The sequence below is a fragment of the Ctenopharyngodon idella genome, chromosome 7, assembly GCF_019924925.1.
Source record: "Ctenopharyngodon idella isolate HZGC_01 chromosome 7, HZGC01, whole genome shotgun sequence".
Taxonomy (NCBI): domain Eukaryota; kingdom Metazoa; phylum Chordata; class Actinopteri; order Cypriniformes; family Xenocyprididae; genus Ctenopharyngodon; species Ctenopharyngodon idella.
Genome location: NC_067226.1, coordinates 42174881 through 42191763, shown reverse-complemented (window position 1 = coordinate 42191763; position 16883 = coordinate 42174881). Strand labels below are relative to the sequence as shown.

The 16883-nt window shown below is 35.8% G+C and overlaps 1 protein-coding gene across 1 annotated transcript; it reads right to left on the bottom strand.

Annotated features, from left to right (window-relative positions):
* Positions 1 to 306: 306 nt before the first annotated feature.
* On the bottom strand, positions 307 to 15712 carry myoz2a (myozenin 2a). Its single transcript, XM_051901611.1, has 6 exons — positions 15549 to 15712; positions 12638 to 12724; positions 8942 to 9108; positions 8713 to 8821; positions 2842 to 3025; positions 307 to 1556 (listed from the first exon to the last, which is right to left on the bottom strand). Exons 2-6 carry the CDS (start codon positions 12717 to 12719, stop codon positions 1313 to 1315), a joined length of 786 nt encoding a protein of 261 aa, XP_051757571.1. The 5' UTR covers positions 12720 to 12724; positions 15549 to 15712; the 3' UTR covers positions 307 to 1312.
* Between the last annotated feature and the right edge of the window lie 1171 nt (positions 15713 to 16883).

The following is a 16883-nucleotide window of genomic DNA, read 5'->3' as shown; positions in this document are numbered from 1 at the left end:
AGAGTAAACGGGCTGAAGCTGAGCTGTGATGGACGTGTGCTGTGCCCATCAGCGGCTGTCTGATCGAATGCAAGAGACAGCAGCCTTACAGAAGGCATGGGACTCATCACTCATCTCAGCTGCGTCAGGAAAACAGATTCAATTTGTCGGCCCTGGAGACTCTAACCTTGATAGTGAAAATAACTGACACAAGCATACAGTAGGCATGCACTACTGAATTCTAATTAACTACTATAGTGCATAATGAAAATATGTTGTGTTAATGCCAAAAAGCTACTTTTGAAAATTGTTCAAATGGGACAAAAGTTCATTGAATGTTTTGTTTATTAGATCATTTAAATAAATGTTGATGTCACAGCCCTTTATAAATACATATTTACAGGTCTACGTGGGCAGATTGGCAAGCCCTTCTAGTAGTGAAACAGTATAGATCAACATTAGGAGACATTTCCAATAATCCATCAGAAATCAGTCACGGCATGCCATATAACTTCAGTGTCTTAACATTTTCAGTATTCTAAATTTTCTATTTGAAAATATTTTAAAATGTAATTTATTCCAGTGATGTAAAGCTGAATTTTCAGCATCATTACTCCAGTCTTTAGTGTCACATGATCCTTCAGAAATCATTCTAATATGCTGATTTGCTGCTCAATTATCACTGGTACTCAATTATTAATAATGGTTCTTAGTATTATCAATGTTGAAAACAGTTCATATTTTTGTGAAAACTGTGATACAGTCAGGATTCTTTGAAATAGAAACATTATAACATGTATAACATCTTGTAACATTATAAATGTCTTTACTGTCTTTTGATCAGTTTAATGCATCCTTGCTGAATATAAGTATTAATTTCTTCATTTTATTTTCTTTCTCTTATTTACCCCAAACTTTGGAATGGTATAGTATTATATCATGGTTTCCACAAAAATATTAAAAAGCGCACAACCATTTTCGACATTGATAATAATAAGAAATGTTTCTTGAGCAAATCAGAATATTAGAAGTATTTCTGAAGGATCATGTGACACTGAAGACTAATGGAGTAATGATGCTGAAAATTCAGCTTTGCCAACACAAGAATAAATTACATTTTAAAATATTTTCAAATAGAAAAGTTATTTTTAAATTGTAATAAAACTTCACAATATTACTGTTTTACTGTATTTTTGATCAAATTAATGCAGCCTTGGTGGGCATAAGAGACTTCTTTCAAAAAACATTTATAAATATTAATAATTTTTTCCAAACTTTTTACTGGTAGTGTGTATTCCAGTGAAAATTAAGCTTACAAAAACAAGAATAATGCTTAGAGGTCATCTGACTCTGGGATAAATGTGGACATGGATGATATGGGCTCAAGGGGGATGCTGGGAAGTATCAGAGGAGCACTGTCAGCAACCCAGCCTGAGGCTGTTCTGTTGAAGGTGGGCCGTTTGACCACGGCAGGTGCTGCGGCCATGGGACTTGGAATGACGTGGCCGGGTTCCACATCAAGAGGTTTGACAGGGACTTTGGGTGCCTTGCCGAAGCCACCAAATGGAATAGCCACCCTTCAATTAGAGGAGTGACAGTTAATGAGAGCTTTATGTTAGACAACACAACAGAAACAATCTTACAGCAAAAAGTTTAGCATATACTGTACAAACCCTGCAACATTTTAGATAATTTTACCCACTTCATCAGATTATCTTGCTGACTGACTTTAATACTGCTGGATGGCATCTTTCTGCTCATTAAACATGTTCCTATGTACAGTTCAGGCAGGTTTCCAACATATATACTTAAAAGTCAACATAACACAGCATTTGTAAACCATTTTATTTTTGTAATTTGACATATTTACATATGCGAGAGGATTTTCAAAGAGCATATGTAAATATTATTATTTTATCCACTGGGAATTGATTGGATTGTGAAAAGTGGGCATCACATACTGCACCAGAATGGGCCAGTGCAATGAACTGGGCATGATCTGTCGTAATGTTAAATGACTAAAAAACGCTGTATTATTCATGCCAGGCCAGTAGTTGGCGATGTTATTTTGTAAAGAAATACTATGCACCTATACACTGAACATTTACAGTAACATGCATACGCTTGACGTCACCGTTTTCACAAATCAGCATTTTTGTAGTTTACACAGAGATGATAAACTTGCACTTTGAAACCCGTTTTCAAACGTTTGCATTTTCAGGCCCCCAAAATGAAGTTGTCGACATGTAAATGAATGGCCAAAACACATCAAATGTTTTCCTTTTTTTTTTTGAAAACGGTGTTGTGTAAACGGCCCCTAAACCTAAAAGTACTAAAACTCTTTTTTGGAAATTTTTTATAACTGAAATAATTTAAGGTACAAATACTAGATGAAACTTTAATAATAAAAATTATAAATAATTCTTTGGCAACTAACTGACATAAAATAAGTTTAAGTTAAAGTAAAGTACTAAAATAACTAAAAATTAAATATAAATAAATTAAAAATAGAATAAATAGAATTATTTCAAAAACTAATAAAAATGACAAAAGCACACGAAAAATTACTAAACTGAAACTAAAATGAAAATATAAAAATAAAATCTAATTCAAAATAATAATAATAAATACTATAAAAGTATATAAATAATACTAATATAGCACTGGTCTGTAGCGTATTTTTTATTTTTATTTTTGAGTAATATGCACAAAAAAACTGAATGAAACACAATTAGTCCAAGTATTTTAATTAAGAAACCAAATTTTGAAATCTTATAACTCAAAAACTACTAAATATTGCTTGCATGGTTATTAGGGCCCGAGCACCGTTTCTTTTTCTCACGTTTTGAGTATAGCACAAACCTGTTAAAGCTCTTGTATTGAGGTATCTCATGTCTGGTTTCAGGTTCAGGCATGCGGGCGACCAGCGTTTCGGCCAGAGAGGGGTCACTAATGAGGGCCTGCTCCCAGGGGGACTGGTAGGATCTGGGCATTGATGTACAGTTGAACTTCTCTGCTGGAACGTCCTTCAAGGGACCACCATAGCCTATTGAAAGCATGGGAAAAAAAAGCTTTATTTGACCATAAGGCGGTCCATAACCAAAAAACATTTAAAAGACATGCTGAATGACAAAAAATGCTGATAAAGAAAAACCTTTATACACTGCCTGGCCAAAAAAAAAAGTCACTGTTTGGATTTTAATAGGCAAATACATAAGAGTCTAAGGATGGATCATTATTACAGTGATTATTATTTTTCTAGCATGTTATATGTTTGGCAATGGTTCTTTTAACCCTTAAAGATGGAGTGTGTAGCTTATTATTTCTTAAACAACCATGTATTAAAATGTATCATGGCCATATTCCAGGATGACAATGTCAAGATTCACCAGGGTTAAAATTGTGAAAAAATTGTTGGGAGGGAGCATGAAGAATCATTTTCACACATGAATTGGCACTGACCTCAACCTCAGTGTAAGTTTTTGGGATGTGCTGGAGGAGACTTTACAGAGTGCTCACCTCTTGCATTGTCAATACAAGATCTTGACCAAAAATTGATGCACCTCTTGATGGAAATAAATGTTGTAATGTTATTTCCATCAAGATGTGCATCAAATTGAACCTGATGAATCTTGACATTGTCATCCTGGAATATGGCCATGATGTGTCTTCCAATGGTTGTTTAAGGGAGAGTAATTAACATAAAACAGAACAGGTGCAGGAACTAATTTGTGCTGTGTTCACGCCACCTCGTATTTACCGGAATCTTGAGATGACAACACGTGACGTTGTATTCTGAGCTGTTCACATACTCGGACTGGGATTTATGCGTTTCTATGGCACCACTATCAACGCCTAAATTAATCTACAGCAGTCAGGTGGTACAGCGGCCACATGGTACACGTGGGAGCTTTCAGAAAACTCCCAGCTTACAAACTGTAATTACGAGCTCTACGAGGACGTGAACGCTTTTTGCGAGCCAGAATCTCGTAGTTACAGTAATTACGATATGGTGTGAACGCACCTTAACAACCAGGGAAACTAACGATAACAGGGAACTAAGGCAAAACACAGGAAACACAGTGAAAATGAAACCAAAACAGAACATAACAGAATATACATGTTACACTCTGAGCAATAAAACATTTATATAATAGAGTCTTGAAAGACATTACAGCAAGACAATAAATAGATCTCCCATGTTTCTCACAGCCCATTCTCATTTTGGACTCCTTCTCTCAGAACTTTCTCATGTCTCAGTTGTGTTTTATTTCTCCTAAGGAATTTTAGAAGAAACATCTGAGACACTGTTGATACTAAAATGATAGATAAATGAGAATCACAACTAATTCTCACAAGCTTAGAAAGAGCAACCTCTTGAGCAATACATTTTTCCTCTGAGTACACCTAAGACTCCTTTTATTTTATTAATATTATGTTATCTGCAAGTACAGTTTTAAGATTTGAAGTACTCTACAAGTGCACATTCAATTCAACTAAGTCCACTAGTGAAGTGAAAAGCGAAGTGGGAAGCTCTTTAGCTTATTGTTATGCTACAGTACCTTAGGATATTGTTATGCTGTATGGACTACTAGCACACTCTGTTAGCTACTGCTAGTGTATTGTTAGCTTCTAGTGATATATTACTGTCTGGTCATCATTTAATCTACAGTAAAAGGCTTCACAAAGTTCTAAAACATGCTGTGGAAGGACGGAGGGGGACCCTTCAAAAAGAGTATACCTCAAATTGCTGTTCACTTGCAGGGCCAGCAAGCCCAAAACAACAGTTATGTAATGTGGGTGTTCTGTCACATATCACCCTCATACTGTGGACAATCTCCTTCCTGAGTTTATTGGCCTCAAGGAAGCAGCAAAAAAATGCATATTTCAGCACTGAAGGTCTGGGCAGTTCAACAGGCCTCAGAGAAATGATAATAACAGCAGGGGGGATTCGTTTTTAGACACTATTTTCATGGGGCAATGCACTAATACATCAAGACGCTGATGAGCTATGAAACATTTCTCATTAGGAGGCAATTTATGCTTGCTGACTAGTGGCACAGAAAAAGTAATTCGCTCAAAAATGTTGAAAGATGATGGTTGTGAAAAATATTTGAGACTTCATTCCTTTCTTTGTAGTGCATTTACAGGTAACTGCCCAAATATGTCATGTCAAATCAAATTACAAATTCAGTTTTGGATTAACATTAAATTATATCTACTGATAATATATAAACACTAGTGACCAAAAGTGAAAAGTGATGTCCAGCCTAGTAAAAAATTGACATCTTCACCCTTTATTCAAATATTATTAAAAATAATCTCTCTCTCTCTCTCTCTCTCTCTATATATATATCCCTCATATTTTGATGGTTTAATCAAACATGTAAGGTCATTAAAAACAAATATCCCCTGTGGATATCATTTTTGGCCACTACTGTGTGTGTATATACAGATACAGCATATATTACCAAAATATAAAATGATAAATAAATAAACCTGCATAGCATGAAACTAGTGCACTGCTCTCTCTCTCACACATAGAGAGACTTTGTCTGATATTAATCTTGTTTATTTATTATCAAAAATTCAACTGATGGTCTTCGTATCATCCCCTCCCCATCCAAATGAAGCCTCAAATACACTAAAATAGCAGGACGTACAGGAAATATGTACTCATCCACCAATCTAGGAAGGGTAGTTAGGCCCCAAGGATGGATCAGGCCATGGGGGTTTTAAGGATAGGATCTGTTTAAGATGTTATCGTGGACAGCTGCTGCTCTGTGCCACCACTTAAAGGACACAGGAAACACTTAACAAGCTTCCTGTTGGGGCACTACGGCCACTGTTCACACAGGAATTACATGCTCAAGATGTAAAAGATGTAGTGTGCAGCATGTAACAGTAAATGCTTTGTACTGTATAATTTATTTGAAAATAAATAAATAAAAATACATAAAAGAAACAGCGCATTAATATTTCAAAGTTTAGATTCATTGTCACATTTAGAGATTCATTGTCTCATTTTCCACATCCTCAAGTCCCCTCACTCCCTCTTCAGTTGGACCATGTTTTATAGCTCGGGGATGCACCTTCCCTGAGGGGGTTGTAATGTCACATGTAGTCTGTTTTGGTTTTGGTTTCTCTGTGTTCTGTTCCTGTTTTACTTGCCTGAGTTCCTAGTTGGTTTCTTGGTTTATCCTTGATTATGTTACTGTATATACGTTACGCCTATATACGTTATATACATGTATACGTTATTCCCTCAGTTCTGTTTGATCAGTTATTGTTATCAGTTATTATCAGTCCGTTATTGTTGATGTGATTGTGAGTTTGAGTGTGTTTGAGAAATTATTACTGCATTATCTCCAGAGTTTTCCTTTGTGGATTAAATTAAAGACTGCTTTTTCCCTGTGTCAAAGCTTTTGCATTCTTTCTCAAAAGTTTTGCGTTCTCCCCGAGAAAGTTTGCGTTTGCAAGAGATCGCAAAAGCATTGACATATAATTTTTCCTCCCATCTCATATTTTTTTCCATCACCGTGTTCCTTTACAGTTGTGGTGTTCAATCCTGCTCCTGGATGGCCAGTGTACTGCAGAGTTCAGCTCCAACCCCAGTTAAACACACCTGAACCAGCTAATCAAGGTCTCACTGAGTATACTAGAACTTCCAGACGTGTGTTGGGGCAAGTTGGAGCTAAACTCTGCAGGACAGTGGCCCTCCAGGGCCGAGTTTGGACCACCTGCTTTAGGGGCTCTGTAGTATCAAGTTTTGTTCATTGCATTGAGCATTTGCAGGTCATAGTCAAAATGGGTGATGCCAGACGATTTAATTGACTTATATCATTAAAATTCTTTTGACAACTTTCATCAGGGTTATGGGATGACCGACGCATGTGTGTGGGGGTGCCTGAGTAGTGAGGACTTAGAACCATCCCAAAAAAGTTCTCTACAACCTATGGCAGGGTTCCTCAAATCCAGCCCTGGAGGGCCACTGTCCTGCAGAGTTTAACCAAAAAACTTATACTGACAAGAAGTGAAACTCAATAAAACGTTCCATTGCAACACCAGCGCCCAGCAGCAGACCCACGCTTCCGCCATTTTGGGGTGAAAGCAACTCGGCAGTCCACTAGTTTCTATGGTAATATCAGCTGCTTTGTTAAAAAAAAAAAAAAGTACATTAAAGCTAAAATCCAACCTGAATGATGACAACACAGAATAAAATACTATCACTAGTGATCATCAAATCCTTTTATTTTACGGACTTTGTGTTTAAATCTTCCACTTTTTTCACAAAACCTCTGCTCTCTAGAAACCCAGTCAGTTTGGGTTAAAATTCTTTGAAGTTCAAGTATTAGCATTATAAACACTGAACCAATACCAACATATGAAATTAAATTAAGGACATGCATCAGAAAATTTGGGAATGTTGGACAATAAATATATAACAGAATATAACAGCTTGACAGTAAACTGTTTTTGCAGTGTTGTCTTATATTAATGTCCGTTAAAGCAAGACTATGTAAAAAACAAACAAACAAACAAAAAAACACAGCCACTGTGTTCAAAATTGGGAATTATGGGATAACAGACACAGCAATGCATCATGTTCTATAAGGTCATTATGTTTAGCGTGATCCAGGGGATTAAAACGTATATATTTAAGACCTAGTGGAGTAATTTACTATTACTATTACTCCACTAGGTCTGAAATATATATTGTACGTTTTAATCCCCTGGATCACGCTACAAACATGGTGATCTTAACTTTATTATTTATTAATTTACTATTAATAGTAAATATGTAAAGTTGCATTAAATGGAAATACTAGGCTAACTACGTTACCTCAGATGTGTACGTTAACGGTTGGATTCCACAACTTATAACATAAAACATATATAGGTTAAGACAATACAACATTTACTGTAGGTGTCATAAAATTTACTGAATTTGAGAAATTTTCTATTGCGTTTCTGATTTGGCTGTGAGATTCGCCGATTTTGGGTGCGTAAAATGTGATGGATTCTATTGTCCAGTTGGCATTTTCACCCCAAAATGGCGGCCGCGCTACCGAAGCGCCACCTAGTGGCTGTTACCCAAAAAGCATCAGCGTTTCGCCTCTTGGGTTCTATACTCTTTGGTTTAGCTCAGACCATGATCAAACTCACTGCAATTTTCTAGTAACTCTGAAAACCTTGACTAGATTGTTTAGGTGTGTTTGATTAAGGTTGGAACTAAACTATGCAGGGCAGTGGCCCTCCAGGACCGGATTTGAGAAACCCTGACTTATGATGTCTACTGCCAAGACGCTGCTCATGGGGACCAACTGTCCTGAAGAGTTTAGCTCCAACCCTAATCAAACACACCTGAACCAGCTAATCAAGCTCTTCAGGTTTACTTGAAAATCACATTGGTGTGAAATTCAGGTGTGCTGAAGCAGGTTGGATATAAACTTTGCAGGACAGCGGCCCTGCATCTCAATCAGCTTCCTAGCTTCCTATCAGTATATATATCTGTAAATATAAGTATACCGTGTAAATGAATGTGGCCTGACTTCCTGATCAGTGCCCTGGCTACTGAACTCGGGAGCTGATTGAGATGCAAGCTGGGTCTCCAGGAGCAGGATTGAAGATGTCTGCTTATGGACAGAAAATTAATAATTGGCAGTAAGTACAATAAGGTTTGAGCACCTTTGGTGCTTGGACCCCTAAAAAAAGAAATTGCTGTGGACTAACCTGGCGCAATAGTCTCAGGGTTGAGTGTATTGTGTCCCTGATCAACTCCAAGACAATTTTCGTTACTTAAAATGTTTTCAGCACTTGGGCCCAGAGAAATGGCATCAATCTGAGAAAAGAAAAAAATGGAATGGTCACTACAAAGGGAATTTGTGTTTATTTGGATTGTATATAACCACACACAGACCTGTGCTTTTGGACCACGGACTCTGTAACAAATGACACTTACACTGTGCTGTGTGTTGGCTTCATTCTGAATACTTTCAAATGTGTATTTCTCTGAGCGCTTCTGACGCATCTTAAAGAGACGGGAGCCCCTGTTTGATGCTAAGGAAAGTTCCTCCAACATGATCTCCTTTGGTGCGTTAACTTTCCTCCCTAGATCCATCTCTTCTTCTGTGGAAAAGAGTAAAAACTAAGTAAGTATACATTATAAGTCAACACAATATCTTTTTGAAAATTAAAGGGATATTTCACTCAAAAATGAAAATCACCCCATGATTTTCTCACCCTCAAGCCATCCTAGGTGTATATGACTTTCTTCTTTCAGACGAATACAATCGGAGTTATATTAAATAATGTCCTGGCTCTTCCAAGCTTTATAATGGCAGTGAATAGAGGGTGAGATTTTGAAGCCCAAAAAAGCGCAACCATCCATCATAAAAGATAACCACACGGCTCCAGGCCGGTTAATAAAGGCCTTCTGAAGAGCGGTGATGTTTGTGTAAGAAAAATATCCATATTTAAAACTTTAAAAACTAAAATAACTAGCTTCCGGCAGACAGCCGTACGCACGTTGACTTACGCACCCCAAATAGGGCCCGGGCAACAAACTCAAGCTCCTCTTCTCTTATATCGAAATCCTCCAACATTTCTCTTTAAAAATGATCGTTTTAGACTTCTAATTCGTGACCGGTGTTTTGTTTTTCTCTTTCCTCTAAGCTTTTGCGTTCGTCATTACGTTATGCGTCGGGTCAGAATTCACTATTTCACCGTAAATCAATGCGTACGCCGTCTGTTGGAAGCTAGTTATTTTAGATTTTAAAGTTTTAAAAAGTTTTTTTTTTTTTTTTTTTTAAATGCATTGCTTCTCTTCAGAAGGCCTTAATTAACCCCCCGGAGCCGTGTGGTTATTTTTTATGATGGATGGATGCATTTTTTTTTGGCTTCAAAATCTCGTTCTCTATTTACTGCCATTATAAAGCTGGGAAGAGCCAGGACATTATTTAATATAACTCCGACTGCATTCGTCTTAAAAAAGAAAGTCATATACACCTAGGATGGCTTGAGGGTGAGTAAATCATTGGGTAATTTTTATTTTTGGGTGAACTAACCCTTTAAGTAGGATGAATTCAGGGTGATTGGGACACTTTTTGCCTTTGAGTTGACTTGGAAAAAGTGTCCCAATCAACCTGAATTCACTCTATTCAGTTGGGCAGCCATACATTCTAAACCAGGGATGTCAAATTCAGGGTCTGTTTACATGACACCATTTTCAAATAAAAACAGAAAAAATGGCCCTTTTGGCCATTCATTGACACGACAACAGCGTTTTGGGGGCCGAAAATGCAAGCTTTTGAAAACGGGTTTCAAAGTGCAAGCTTTTTAAAACAATACCGTTATCGACTCCATGTAAACTACAAAAAACACAAATTTGTGCAAACGTTGACATCATGTGTATTATGTGTTCAGTCTATAGGTGCATAGTATTTCTTTACAAAGTGACACCGCCAACTACTGGCCTGGCATGATAATACAACGTTTTTAGTTGCTTTCATGGATCCATGTTCCTGGAGGGCCACAACCCTGCAGAGTTTAACTTCAACTTTAATTAAACTCACCTGATCCAGCTAATCAAGTCCTTCAGACATATTTGAAAACTACAGGTATGTGTGTTGAAGCAGGGTTGGAACTAATGCTGCATTCACACCATGTCGTAACTACCATAAAAAAGTTCATTATGCTTTCGAATCACTCTTGTGGTACTTTGATATCATACACTGATCTGTGCAGTGCCGCTTCAAGTTGAACACACCTTAAATCTGCAGTGGTTAGGTAGTACATTGGCCACGTGGTACAAGTCGGAGCTGTACATGTTGTAATTACAAGTTCTACAAGCACGTGAAAGCTTTTTACAGCTCAGAATCGTTACAGTAATTACGACATGGTGTGAAAGCACCTTAAACTCTGCAGGACTGTGGACCTCCAGGAACTGAGTTTGACACCCCGTTCTAAACTGTGATGCTGCAGTGTGATCACTTGATAACTCATCAACAATTCAATTCAGTTGTCAGTTGTCTTTAGCAGAGGCCCAAATCGAGTTATTACTGAAGGCTGTAATGCAGGTCACTCGGGGAGCTCTTACAGGCATATCAAAGGATGAAAATGTATCCTGCTGGTATGTTCTTACAGCTGTCAAGCATCATCTTGCAGTCAGCCACTGGCCGATCAGTTGTCCGCTCCCCGAAATAGAATTTCAAACAGACAACTACAAAAGGATTAGTTGCTCTCGGTAGTTATACATCTCTACGGATTTGTATCTTTATCTGTCCAGGGTGTGGTTAATCTAATCACTACAAATGTGAATACACACATCTTAACAGGGTTTTAATGTCTAAATAATTATCCTAGCTTGTTTGGGTTTACAGTATGTTTATATTACTAGGTTTATATTATCTTATAAAATGGTTAGTTCCTTCCTTGATTCTGATTGGTCAATAGCTGTGTTTTATTCCGATTAAACTCTTAGCAATGTAAACTGTTTGTTCTCAATTGATATTGTTCATTGATGTTTACTGTATTATGTAGAAGAGTATTGTGAGAAAGAGCTCGAGTGAGCGAGTTTATTACCTGCATTCAGATTTAGCATGTTCCTTCAGGTCAGTCCTATGTTCATAAAAAAAAACCTGTTTAAATGTCTTATGTATTATCCTGTCTTTTTAACAGTTAAGAGATTTTCCCATGACTGACAGCGCTAGTCAAAGCATTTTTCAGTTGCATCTTGTTCCATGTTCACAACAATTCAGACTTTTCAATATAAAAGTCTTCGCTACTGACTGACACACTCATAAAGACAGTCTTTGCCGCCATCTAATGGTGTAATAATGTAACTTTTGTTGCTGTTCACGGTCAGGGACAATTCTTTTCTGGCGGAAGGAAGGCATTTAGTGATTTAGTGATATTTTTTGGCTTTAATATTTGTATATCCGCTTTGCGTTATGCCTTATTATTATACTTATTCACGATACAGCACAGCCTCTTGAACCTTATTGCTAACCTGAAAGCCTGTTTTGGAAAGACTTTTAGGCTGGGTTTCACAGACAGGTCTTAGCTTAAGCCAGGACTAGGCCTTAGTTAAATTAGGATTTTTAGTAGCTTTTATAAAAATGCCTAAGAAAAATACATAATACACAAACAATGGCACTGACATTTTAAGATACAGCATGTCAGTGCAAGTTATTTTCAGTTAAGACAGTTCAAACATGCATTTTAGTCTGCGACTAGCCTTAAGCCTTGTCTATGAAACCAGGCATTAGTACAGAATGTTATAAAAGAAATTTCAAATAAATAAATAAATTCAAATATATGCTGTTCTTTTAAACTTTCTATTTATCAAAGAACCATGGGAAAAAAATGTATCATGGTTTCTACAATAATATATTAATTAGCACATCTTTTTTCAACGATGATAGTAATCGAAATGCTTCATGATCAGAATGATTTCTGAAGGATCATGTGACACTGAAGACTGGAGTAATGATGCTTAAAATTCAACGTTACATCACATAAATTACATTTTAAAATTCATTAAAATAAATGCAGCTTTGATAAGTATACAAGACTTTTAAGTACATTTTAATATATATATATATATATACACACACACACACACACATGAAGGTTAGTAATAAATCAGTGCTAGTACCATCAGAAGCATGGATCTCTCTACAAATAGCAGCCGCCTGCATTTTCCTCTCCTGTGTTGACATCAGAGTATGCTGAGACATGCTGTCTGTGGAAAACAAAGTTAGGGAATGTGAATCTCCGACATTTTGCCCCTTGCAATTTCACACCTTTTCAACCACAACACAAGAAACAAACACAAAATCACATTCATACTTCAGTGGGTGACATTTATTACACCTGCTGAAAGGCTGACACTAGCACATCCCTTTAAATAACCCGGAGCAATTACACATGACGTCCGAGCAAAGGCAGCGCTCCCCGTGTAGTTCTGCTGGGGACTGTGAATCGATATGCCTGATATAGACCCAACTGGACAGGACGTCGCAGATGAAGGGTGTGATGTCACACCGTGCGAGTCTACCAGGGGAAAAGGTGGTAGTTTGTGTCCACATCCATTACTGTACTGTTGTTACCATGCTACTAAATACGGTGATCGCTAATGGAAAGCTTAACAGGGCTGAATTTCCACAAGTGTTGTTATCGCTAACTAAAACTAAAACTATTCAAAATCATTTTCATAACTGAAATAAAAGCTGAAATAAAATATAAATATTAGATTATAAACGTAAACGAAAATTATAAATGTTGCCTTAGCAACTACACTGAAATAAGTTTAAAGTCACCCTGTGGTGAAAATCAAGTTTTTAATATTGTTCGTGTGTCTATCTGGTGTTTTTAACATGCTTTAAAACAAACCATGTGCAATTCATAAGTTAACACCATTGCTGAGTATTTGCAGTAATACCAAAGACCCCGCCGTTTGAAATAGCTGGATGATTCGGATCGCGCGTCAAACAGCCAAACTGCTGAAATCACGTGACTTTGGCGCTCCGAACCGCTGATTCATAACGCTCCGAAGCTTCCTGAGGCAGTGTTTTGAAATCGGCCATCACTATATAAGTCGTTATTTTTTTATTTTTTTTGGCGCACCAAAAATATTCTTGTCGCTTTATAATATTAATATTGAACCACTGTACTCACATGAACTGATTTAAATATGTTTTAATACCTAATATGTTTTAATACCTAATATGTTTAGTACCTTTATGGATCTTGAGAGAGGAAATGTCATTGCTCCCTATGTAGGCCTCACGGAGCCATCGGATTTCAACAAAAAAAATCTCAGTTTGCGTTCCGAAGATTAATGAAGGTCTTACGGGTGTGGAACGGCATGAGGGTGAGTAATAAATTACAGAATTTTCATTTTTGGGTGAACTAACCCTTTAACTGACCGCGCAAGGGAGTCTCAAAACAAGGTTATCAAGGTATATTTTTCTGTTGATATGAAAAATCGGGTAGATTAAGCAATACGGCGGGTGTATGATGCATTACGATGTTATGATGAACTATATGCCTTTCTCCACTGACGTTCTGAGTTGTTCAAAGCGTTTTTAATGATACTGATTGTCAGAAGGCAGCTGTCTGACTCCTGAATGTGAACATGGTTTGTGTAACATTAGCAACACATTATTAGCTATTTGATAACATAGTCAAGCAAAACGCTAATCATATTAATTATCGTTATGTGTCCGGCGTTGTAAAAAGCAATACCATTGCAGCATTTACCTCAGTGAGTTGACCGAGTGGATCTCGTCTGAGCTCGTGCGAGTGAGTGGAGGCGGGGCTAATTATCATATTCATAGATCCGTGTATATTAAATGAGGCAGGGGTGTAGAGTTACACTCAAGCTATTTTAAGGCATTAAGAAAACGTTTAAATATGTAATTTTGGTGATCAAAGATGAGTTTTAAGGGATACAATTATTGACTACAGGGGGACTTTAAGTACTAAAATGACTAAAACTAAAAAACTAAAACATATGCATGCACCATGGTATTTACATGGTACTTTCAAAAAATACTAAAGAATGGTACTATGGTTTGTGTGCAAAACCTAGCCTATGTCCAAAAATGAAATTGAACGTACGTGTATTGAATGTGCACTTGTAGTGTAGGCTACTTTAAATTTTAAAAGTATATTTAAAAAAAATATATAATAGATTAGATAATTATGACATAAAAGGCCACTTAAGTGCACTTAAAGAGATGAAGTACATTTTATGTCATTATGTTTTAATAATATTTTGTTGTGCTTTAAAGAAGTACACTTATTTTGATGTGTTGACTAACATACTAAAGCACATGTAGAGTACTTGATTATAGTTTTAACTGTAGTGCGTTATTTTATATTACATTTAAAGTTAATATATTTTAAATGTACAAAACTGCAATTTCTTCATTTCGAATGTATTGCAAATATATTTAAATTTGACATAAAAAATAGAAATGACATTAAAGTATTTTTTTTTACCATAAATTCTTGTCAGTACACTTCATCAGTACACTTTAACCATATTATAAAAAGAATAGAAGTAATTCCATAGAAGTGAAATTACATAATGATGTACTTAAGTCCAACTTAAGTGTGTCAAAAAAAGCACTTGAGTTCAACTTAAGTAAATGCTTGTAAAATATATTATTTCCATAATGTACTTCTTTTACACAAGGGACCATGTTTTTATCTGTTAAGTAGTATACTGTAAATAAACCTTATCCTCAATATTTAGTCTAAGGCATTGTAGTTCATTCTCACACTTTGCTAAATACACAAATTACATCAATATGTAAAACCAACAGCGTGCACATATCATAAATGACCAGAATAATCAGTACAGGCTAATGCAGTTTAGCCCTATACGCTGTCTATCAGGGCTAGTGACGACTGAGACCTTACCGTACTGCTTTGAGACATTATTGTATATCATTATATGTAGATGATGTCAGTCAGAAAAGTTGACAGAACTTTTAACACACTGTACACACAACCCACACATCCCTGCTGCATAAGCACCTGAGGCAGGGGCTCCTTACCTGCGATGTGTCAGGTTGTGTCAGTATCCTTTAAGAGAGGAAAGTGGGGTCTGGATCAGTGCAACCTGTGCTTGTTCCCTCTCTGTCCAGGACTGAGGGGCTCTGGTCGAACAGACTACGAGGGGTGAGGGGTGTCAGAGGGAGGGCCAGCTGTTAGTCTGTCCGTTTTAACTAGCATGCGGATATATATAGCGCTGATCACACACAGACATACGTTAACACTTTTGAATGTAACGGAGACAGCAGGTGTCTGCTCAGGTTATGACTTCACTGTGTTTGTACAGTTCATTCATTAGGGAGACATTCTTGAGTTTCAATTCGGTCAACCATGTTTTGGTTAACATGGTCAATGGCCTGGTTTCTATGAATAAGTATATTATGATTTGGAGCCAAGATATAAAACACCCTACCCTGGCATATTCATAGCAACATGTGTTATTATGTGAAGTTAGACTTGTTTTATTTATATTATTATCATATATATATATATATATATATATATATATATATATATATATAAATGGACACATTACTATTTGTAATGTTTTTGAAAGAAGTCTCTTATGCTCATCAAGCCTGCATTTACTTGATCAAAACTACAGAAAAAACTGTAATATTGTGAATTATTATTACAATTTAAAATATCATTTATTTCTGTGATACAAAGCATTATTACTCCAGTACTAATGTGTGTGTGTGTGTGTGTGTGTGTATAAAATTTATAAATAAATTAAATAAATAAATTAAAAGTATAAAAATAAATAAATACAAATAAATTATTATAAAATAAATTATGAAATATATATATATATAATTTATAAATAATTTAAAAGTATAAATATAAATTAAAATAAATTAAAAGTATACTTAACTGTATTTACTAAATATATATATATATATATATATATAATTTATAAATAATTTAAAAGTATAAATATAAATTAATTAAAATAAATTAAAAGTATACTTAACTGTATTTACTAAATATATATATATATATATATATACTTTTAAAAAGAGTACTTATTACAGAAATAAAATACTTTAAGAGAATATACTTAAGTGCGCATTTAATTTCATGTTTTCAGACACTTGAGTGCATTTTAATTGCAATTAAATGAAAATGCATACAGTTTAAATTTATATTAAATGCAATTAGCATTTAACATCTTTATATGCAATTTCATAATTACTTCTAATGTCTTTAAAATATGGTTTCCGAATGTACTGAGAAGCATTTATGGTAAACTAAAAAGCACTTTAATGTATTTTATATTGAAACTTGTATGTAATGTATTTAAATATATTCATAATTTCACATTTGTAATGATGAAG